Here is a 9,374-nt window from a genome sequence, read left to right as displayed (position 1 = left end):
ATAAAAAAAAAAAAAAAAAAATTGAAAAACGAGAATTAAAATAGCTCCTCAAAAACTCAGGTACCTCAACACCACAAATACAGTTCTAAATTCAGACATAGACTTCACAGCAGTAGTATACCTGAGTTGGTTAGAGAAATAGTTTGCACGAACTCAAAATTTTTGGTTGGTTCGGTTGGTGATCACGGACAGAAATAGGGTTCATAACCCAATCTAAACCAAGCCTCTGTTTTCGGGTTTAGTTATTTTTTTTAATTATTAATAAAATTCGGATTATTTATAATACATATTATATTAATATCTAAAATATTCTTAATTAATAATAAAGTAGAGTAGGGTTGAACTGTACTTAACAAAAAAAAAAAAAAATTAGCCGTGAATCGACTCCAATTTTTAGTTTTTAAAAAATTTAACGAACTCAAATTATTATTATTTTCTTTTAATGTAACTCGATTTAAATTGGATAATCTAAATTGATGGGATATGAAAGGATAAAATTGGGGCCGTTGGATCGAAAATGAATTTTTCAATCGTTGTTAAGCACAAATATGAAGAATACAATTAATTTATTTCATGGAATTTTGGGGGAAAAAAAGGACTGTACTGAATAGTGATGATTATCAATAATTACAAAGTTAATTATTTCCAATTCTGTTTTAGATTTTTATAATTTTTTTTTTGGAAGGGGACTGACAAAACCCACCAGTCGATGCGGTTGTCCGCAGGAGAGGGAGAGCGACGGAAGTTCGGATAGCGGGCGAGAGAGAAAGGGAGCTAAGTCGTAGAGAGGAATTGAGAGACTGAGATTTGGATTGGTTTTGGAATTTTCTGTTTTTTTGACACATTATGTCTCCTAATCTCTGGATTTCTGCCATTACAGCTGCTGCCACTGCTTTTCCTACTGGTAAGTGCTCAAAATTGTGTTTCCCTATCTTCATTCTCTCCTTTTCACTTCGTTTCTACTCTACTACTTTGCCACTTTCTGTTTGCTTCTCCTGAATCCCGCCTCCCTCGTAGATCTTCTCCATTTCTCTGATGGATGTGTTTTCGTTTGTTGTTCTTGTTGTTTTTCTGGTCAGCTGATGGTCCTCTTTTTTAATTGAGTGTTCAATTGATTGTAATCTTCAATTATGTATGTGTTCTTACAGATCCTAGTTCCTTAATCAATTTCAGTGCGCAATCACGAGATATTAAATCCTTTATTGTCTCGTAACCGGTGAACATCCTAATTTCGGTTCTTTCCTTCTGCCGTTTTTCTCCCTTTAGGATAAGGGTAAGACTTCATGAAGTTTCTCCATGTTCCTTTTTTTTGGGGGTGGGGGCGGGGGGACATTCATGTAGTGAACTTTGTTCCTAGGATTTCTTTTCATTTATGCCAGTTCCATGTCGTCTAGTTTCCTGCACATGTCCCAACTTCTCAACTCTAAACATTTTATTCATCATCACTTCTGGCTATCAGTTGATACGGGTTGCTCTCTTTGTTTGAATAACTTCCGGAGTTCCAGTTTTTTATTTTTTCTTCTTGTTAATTGAATTCCTAGCTTAATGGTTAACTATTTAGGTGGATTAGAAGCTAATGCTGCTTAATTATCTGATTTTTGATAATGTACCAAGTTACCCACAAAGGTTCCATTAAAATAGGTTCACTGTGGATAATATCTGTATGTTTCTTACCCCTTCTCCTCTATTCATCAGAAAGTCATTCAATATTCACTTTTCTAGATGGTCTTGATCATGAATATGTTCCTGTAATTTAAGAGTTTCTTAACTAATGTATGTTGCTGTTTCCCCCAGTTTACGGGTAGTCATAGTTTTTTTTTTTTTTGATAAGCGATAATTTCATTGATGTTTGAAATTTACAAAAGGCATATGTTATCTATGATGTTTACAAAAGACCAATTTACAATAAGGGAGGTATAACTATAGGAAACAAAAGTATGAGATAGTTTACACCAAGATATAGCAACATTGTTGAAGAGTTTTGTATAAGTTCGTGTCTTTTCCGTGAATGGTCTTTGATTTCTTTCTTTCCACAGATTCCAAAAGAAAGCCACAATGAGGTTTTTATATAGTAGAACTTTTGCATTCTTGAAGGGGCGGTATATTAAAGCCATGTCCAATAAATCTTTTACCTCTCTAGGAAAAGTAGACGCCCTCCGAAGATATTGAGAATCTTTGTCCAGAAATTCTAAGTGTATGTGCATTGCATAAATAAGTGGCTTTGTGATTCGTTGTCTTTCTTGCATAATGGGCATCAATTTGGAAATAGAGTCATGTAGGGCAGCCTTTTTTTTCTAGATTTTCACTTGTACTAATTGTTATATGCGCTATTTTCCAGAAGAAAAACTTCACGTTTTTAGGGTGATCTCCTTTCCATATTGTCTTTGTTAGTGTAGGAGTTATTGCTTCTACTTTTTTCCTTGTGTTCACATAAAAAATTTAGTAAAGAAGACCTCGATGGGAAGCCATGCCAATGAGTTTGCTTCATTAGACAATACAAATGGGGCAAGATCGAGGCTTAATTCAGCCTATTCCGTGGTTTCGTTATCCTTTAGGTTCCTACCAAGCTTCAGGTCCCATAAATTGTTGACATCATTCCACATTTCTTTGATCGTAACTCTTTTGCTATGAGAGAGTCTATACAAAAGTGGATACTGTAGGGCTAACCTGACGCATTCAATCTATGGGTTGGTCTATGATGACGTGCTTCCCCCATTACTTACCCTCTGGTGAATTCCGCTAGTGATGAGGTTTTGGTGTTTTTTTTTTTTTTTTATATACTTCCATAGCCCTTTTGCAGAAGATAGAAGGGGTCAATTTTTACATGATGTAGGAGTATATTTAGCCTTTATAAGTTTTCCCCATAAGGCGTTTTCCTTGTGATAGATATTTCCATGTCCATTTTGCGAGGAGAGCTTAGTTCTTCTCCTTTACCGAAAATAGATCGAGTCCTCCATTGTCTACTAGGAGGTTTATTATATTTCATTGAACAAGGTGTGGACTATCTTTTCATAGATAGTTTATGAATAATCTTTCTTTATACATAACCACTTTTTGTAACATTTCAAATAGACATGTAGTAAGTAGGGAGGTTGGACAGTGTGAGTTGTTTTAGTGTGAGCTGTTTTAGGGTGAGCCTTCCGCTCTTTAATGTATGACATAATAACCATGTTGAGAGCCTTCTTTCTATTTTTTCAATAATAGTCTTCTAGTAGGAAAAAAATATTTGTGGTTTCCAAGAGTAATCCTAGGTACATATTCGACCATTCACCCTTTTTACAATCTTATCTGTTGGAAAATTCGCCAATAATCTTTGTGCTAACCTTGATACTATAATCTTTGTTTTTTGGAGATTGATATTTTGTCAAAAGATTTTTTTCTAAAGGTTTTTACTATCTTGATCATGTTTTTTGTATGGAAGAGACATTTGACAAATCAGAAAAGAGGATGATATCATTTGACAAATCAGAAAAGAAGATGATATCATTTGCGAACCGTAGGTGGTTGATGCTTAAAGCCTTCATTGCCACTATGAAAGCCCTTTATCTATCCTTCACATTCGGCCTTTGTGAGTAGGCAACTGAGGCAATCCATGACCATTATGAAAACTGAGGCAATCCATGACCATTATGAAAAGAAAATGGGATTATGGATTCCCTTGTCGAAGACCCCTTGTGGCATAGATATTCTCTCTCGGTCTTCCATAATAATATGTACCTAGGATTACCCTTTTGTGAGGTTTCTTTCTCATTTAACAATCATCTTCTGATCTTGCCCTGCATTACTCTACTTATCAGATAAGAATGTGTGTTTAAATCTAGTTTAATGTTAAGTATGCTGAATTATTAAGCGGCTAAACCTTTTGTTCTCTCCTAATAATTTATTTCGGGCAAATTATACTTTTGACCCCAAGGTTTGAGTTGGTGTCTATTTGATCCTCGAGGTTTCAAAAGGAACATTTTTTATTCCCTGAGGTTTGACAAAAGTTCTAAATGGTCCTTCGACCGTTAATTGACTCACAAAAATTGAGGTGTCATGTTGATTGTGTAATGTTGAGTGGGCAAATTTATTAATTTAATATTATTATTAATGGCGTGGCTTTTCCACTCCCTTATTTCCTCTCGACCCTTCTCCCTTCTATTCCTCCAATTAAGTTTGCCACCGCCGTCACACCTTTCTCCTTTCTCATCTTCCTGTTAATTGTTGTCATTGCAGTCATGAAATGTTTTTTCTCCGTTCTAGATTTGGAACGAAGTAGAGTTCTTTTGTCAGTTCCTGAATCGAGGTATGAAACGAAGACAATATAAAGTATGGAGCAAATTAGTTGATCACAATTCTTAATAAACCTTTGTCCAGTCTTTCCTTCCTCTAATGGTATTATAAATATGGACCTACATTCCCAATCATTTGAAGGATCAAGAAAAAATGATTTTTTTTTTTTTTTTAGTAAAACGAAAAGACTTTAAAGGTCCATTGGGTCACCCGAAGCTGATAATGGGTTGTGATAATCTTCCTCCATCATTCCAATTCCATGGTCGAATCCTTGCGTGTACTGTGATATTTCCACGTTCAAGCTTTCTTGTTCGGCATCCAAATAGAATCTGCTGGCTTTAATTGCGGCGCCAGGGTAGGGAAAGAAAATGGCGACTAAGGAGGGGTGAAGGAGGAAAAAGAGAAGTGGTGGGTTTTGAAATTGGGAAGAGTTGCGGTGGTGTAATGTTTGTTTTGTCCTTGGATTGGAGAATCTAGGTCATGCGTGCTCTGCATATGCCTTACCAGAGTATGGGGTTTGGAAATGGGGAATAGTCCATTAGCGGTGATAGAGCTGGAGAGATCCAGACTATGATCCACGAGACGGGCGGGGATGTGAGCTTGGCCAAAAGAGAAGAAGAAGAGAGGAAGGAGAATGAATGGAGAGAGGAGAAGCCACCTCACCAATTCTTTTATTTATTAAACTAATAAAATTGTCAACTCAGCATTGCACAATCAACAGCTTGATTACCATGTCATCATCCAGTCGTCAACTAATAGTCTGAGAACATTTTATAACTATTTTCCAAACCTCAAGGGACTAAAATGTTCATTTTGAAGCCTCATGGACCAAATAGATTCTAAACTCAAACCTTAAGGAACCAAAAGGTTATTTTAACCATCTATTTATTTAGGGCTAGTCAATTCTAATTCTATTGGAAACCCCAAATACATTATCTGAACAACAAATACATTAATGCAGTCCTTCGGCTATCCATGGTTTATGTTCTCCTAAACTTTACCTGTAGCTCTTAATTCAGCTTTCAAGACATATTTGTTTTGATTATCATGCGCATGTTTTGTCTCTGACTCATATTTGAGGTTTTGAATAAAATTAATTAGAAAATTTTGGTCCTCAGGAGAGACTTGAGCATTACATCAGCTGCTGATATTTCTGTTGTGTTAATTCCTGTCGAATATTTTGAAGAGGCAAGATGAGTTCCAGAATACCATCCCATCAGCTTAGCAATGGCCTCTACGTATCAGGGAGGCCTGAGCAGCCTAAAGAGAGAACCCCAACGATGAGCTCTGTACCCATGCCCTATACTGGTGGAGATATTAAGAAATCAGGAGAGCTAGGGAAGATGTTTGATATCCCTGTGGATGGCTCCAAGTCCAAGAAGTCAGGACCTATAACTGGTGGCTCCATGAGGTCTGGATCTTTCGGAGGTGTTGCATCTCACTCTGGACCTATCATGCCTAATGCTACATCTCGCACCATGTACACCACCTCAGGTTCTTTACCTTCTCAAGGCCTTTCTGGTTCAGCTTCATTGAAAAAATCAAATTCTGGACCTCTGAGCAAGCATGGGGAACCTGTAAAGTTGTCTGGTCCACAGTCTGGTGGAGTAACACCTACCGGTCGTCAAAACTCTGGGCCTCTTCCTCCTGTACTACCTGCAACAGGCCTTATCACTTCAGGACCCATTTCTTCAGGACCTTTAAATTCTTCTGGAGCTCCACGGAAGGTTTCTGGTCCTTTAGAATCTATGGGATCCATTAAGTTACAGGGTTCTGCAGCTCATAGTCATGCTGTAACTACTCTTACTTATGATGATGATTATTCATTTTCAAAGAACTTCCCTAAGATAGTATTATGGTCATTAATTCTTCTATTTGTGATGGGTTTTATTGCTGGGGGCTTTATTCTTGGAGCTGTCCATAATGCAATCCTCCTCATTGTGGTTGTGGTTCTTTTTGCTGCTGTTTGTACACTTTTCATTTGGAATACCTACTGGGGAAGAAGAGCAATTATGGGTTTCATTGCTCGCTATCCAGATTCTGAACTTAGAACTGCAAAGAATGGACAATTTGTCAAGGTCTCCGGGGTAAGTATGTTTCTTGATATTAGTAAAATGTACTTGTTTTGAGTTCTTATGGTAGTTTAGATATTTACACAAAATTTAGCGGAAAACATACTATTTTTCATGACATAACTACATTTATGCGGAAACAACTTCACAGGATTTCGTTTAGGTAATTATTTTTGAAGTTCACTTATAGATATATTGATTTTGTTAAAAGAAATTTCTGTTGACTGCGTACGTTAGGAAGGGAGACCTTTGTGGCCATTGACATCTTCTGATAGTTCTGATACATTCAATTGTTAGAGATGTCTTATCCATGCCCATTGTCTAATATGTTATAGATAGATTTCTGGGCACATAGGAAGTGAAATGTCGCATTTCCTCAAATGGAAAAAAAATCACTTTCTTCATCTTGTTGTGATGTTATCGTTATACTGCTTTATATGTTAATTGTAATTTGTTTTGTTCATGTTCTAAAGGTGGTTACCTGTGGTAACATGCCCCTGGAGTCATCCTTCCAAAAAGTTCCAAGATGTGTATATACATCGACGAGTTTATATGAGTACCGCGGATGGAGTTCCAAAGCTGTCAATCCTACACATCGCCGTTTTACTTGGGGGCTCAGATCACTAGAAGTGAGTGACTCAAGACTCAATTTATTGTTATGGTTGATTAATTTTGTTCTCCTTGAAGTGGGGCTTGGGATTATGGGATATTATGGTTCATTTTATCATATAATTTTTCTTTCAAACTCATGAGCATTGAAGTTCTTTTTCCGATTAAAAGTATGATTCACTGATTTAATTGGAGTTTACATGGTGAATCAATGCCATAAAATATTGTCACACCATGTACTTACCCATGTAGATATTAAAACTATATGCAGTTTGAAGTTGTCTATAAATGTCCTCAGCTACATTGTTGCTTGATTTGAAAGTTCAATTTTGTTATTCAAGCCAATTACAGCTGTATTTTTTTTGCTGTTATTCACAGAGACATGTGGTTGACTTCTACATCTCTGATTTTCAATCTGGATTAAGAGCATTGGTTAAGTCTGGTTGTGGAGCCAGGGTGACTCCTTATGTTGACGATCCAATTGTTATTGATGTTAATCCAGTAAATGAAGAATTATCTCCCGACTTTGTCAGGTGGTTAGGAGAACGAAATCTTTCAAGCGAAGGTCGATTAATGCGTTTAAGAGAAGGGTAATGTACCTATTTTGTTGACGCTTTGAAATAATTCATGCCTACGGATTATACTTCTTTTCCATTCATTATTTGATGAAACTTAGCAAAATGAAGAAAGCCAGAACTACAGAAAGTGTCAAATATAGTTTTTTAGAGCCTCTGAAGGAACGTCTTGGCTATTAAATTATTGTAGATAATTGTAAGAGTCGTTTCCATGATATGGTGAATTGTTTTACAACCTCTGATGATCGCTTCAACTGTTGGTACCGGCAGTCTTTAGTCATCATTTATCCTATCCTATTCTCCTGCAAATAACTTCAAACGGTCTTTAGGACTAGTGATAGTGCCAGAATCATCGCGTTATTTAGAATCAATACTACCCTAAATGCATGGTTAACATTGGTACATATTGAGCTTATGAGCGCCTCTGAACTAGTACATTGTATCATCGAAGAACGGTTATGTGGCAGGTCTTACTATTTGTTATTTGTGAAATGTGCAGGTATATCAAGGAAGGAAGCACTGTCAGTGTAATGGGAGTTGTTCAGAGAAACGAAAACGTGCTAATGATTGTCCCTCCGCCTGATCCGATCGCAAGTGGGTGTGAATGGAGCAAGTGCATATTTCCAGCTAGTATTGAAGGTATTGTATTGCAGTGTGAAGACGCGTCGAAGAACGATGTGATAGCCGTGTAGCATCAGGAACTCGCTTGACACACTGAGCCTTTGCTCACGTAAGAATCTTGTTTCCTCATTTAATATTTGGGTTTGCTGGTGGTAGGTAGGTAGGTTAGGACTGATGAATTGACAGAGATTGCAAGGGTTTAAGAGGGGATGGGGTGGTGTTGTTTTTAGTTTTGGTGTATAGTTTTCGAGAGTTTCTTTTCCACGTTTTTGGTGGAGGGAAAGGGCATGAGAAAGCTTCTTGTAGTAGGGATTGGGATTGGGATTGGGGTTGGTGTTCGTGTTCGTGTTCGTGTTGTGGAGAAATTCGAACTAGTTCAAACAAGATTGACGATTAATGTTAAATAGAATCAAAGTGTACGCGTTTTCTCTCTTGATTCGAACATCTTGCCAATATCAACAACAATCCTCTATTTCATTTCTCCTTTAGAAGATGTCTACGGGTTGGGATGGAGAAGTCTTCTCCATTCCTTTGATAAATCTCTCTCTCTTGATTTCCACCCTTCGCTCCATTTAGCCAATGGTATAAATCTTTCTCCGCTCTTTTTTCATTCTCAATTTCATACCCCACAAATTAACTAGATATTTAAGTTTTTCCGGCCTTTCCAAATTTATTTACTAATATTTATTATTATTGCAAAAGTATAACAAATGAAACCTAAGCACCAATATAGCTTGAATTATACAAAATATCCTTAAAATGATTTGAATTATGAAAATTTTCACTTTTACCCTTATCTTTTTTTAAACAACCCTTCCATCAACTTTTTTTTTTTTTTTTTTTTTGTTAAGATTAAAAAGGAAATGTAGGATGACAAAAGGTTATAAAAGGTAAAAGGTGGACTTATGAGAATTTTGAATTCCAATCTTAAAAAAAAAAATAGTATATATGTTAAGTACTATTGAAGGATGCTCGTGTTGACATTGAATTCTTAACCTTTAAATTTGTTAGAAAACAATCGACTTTCGGGGTAGAATTTATCGAAAATCTAAGAGACAAGAAAATTCAAGGAACTTGAGCTCGTTCAAGATGGTAGCGGTTAGAGGAATAGATTTAGAGGTTGGAGTTACCGTCAAAATGACAAGGAAAAAGTATGTATTATGAAAAAATTAAAACGTGAGTGAATGAAAGATGTTCATAAGAGAAAAATTCTAGGGTTAATGGA

At 36.4% G+C, this 9,374-nt stretch overlaps 1 protein-coding gene across 2 annotated transcripts in view; it reads left to right on the top strand.

The window, feature by feature from the left end:
• Positions 1–8,591, top strand: part of LOC111458047 (uncharacterized membrane protein At1g16860-like) — a 9,230-nt gene extending 639 nt beyond the window's left edge. The window contains exons 1-5 of one of the 2 annotated variants that reach the window (XM_023100543.1): positions 668–904; positions 5,391–6,359; positions 6,818–6,973; positions 7,332–7,543; positions 8,028–8,591. In XM_023100543.1, the coding sequence (XP_022956311.1) occupies positions 5,466–6,359; positions 6,818–6,973; positions 7,332–7,543; positions 8,028–8,220 (1,455 nt within the window). In that variant the 5' untranslated portion in view covers positions 668–904; positions 5,391–5,465 and the 3' untranslated portion in view covers positions 8,221–8,591. Of the gene's footprint in view, positions 1–667; positions 905–5,390; positions 6,360–6,817; positions 6,974–7,331; positions 7,544–8,027 lie in introns of those variants that run through there. The other variant, XM_023100544.1, reaches the window with a different exon arrangement.
• The last annotated feature ends 783 nt before the right edge of the window (positions 8,592–9,374 follow it).

Source organism: Cucurbita moschata, unplaced genomic scaffold (genome assembly GCF_002738365.1).
Source record: "Cucurbita moschata cultivar Rifu unplaced genomic scaffold, Cmos_1.0 Cmo_Scf00020, whole genome shotgun sequence".
NCBI classification, from domain to species: Eukaryota; Viridiplantae; Streptophyta; class Magnoliopsida; order Cucurbitales; family Cucurbitaceae; genus Cucurbita; species Cucurbita moschata.
Note: the sequence above shows the minus strand (reverse complement) of the source record. Positions and strands in the feature narration are given on the sequence as shown.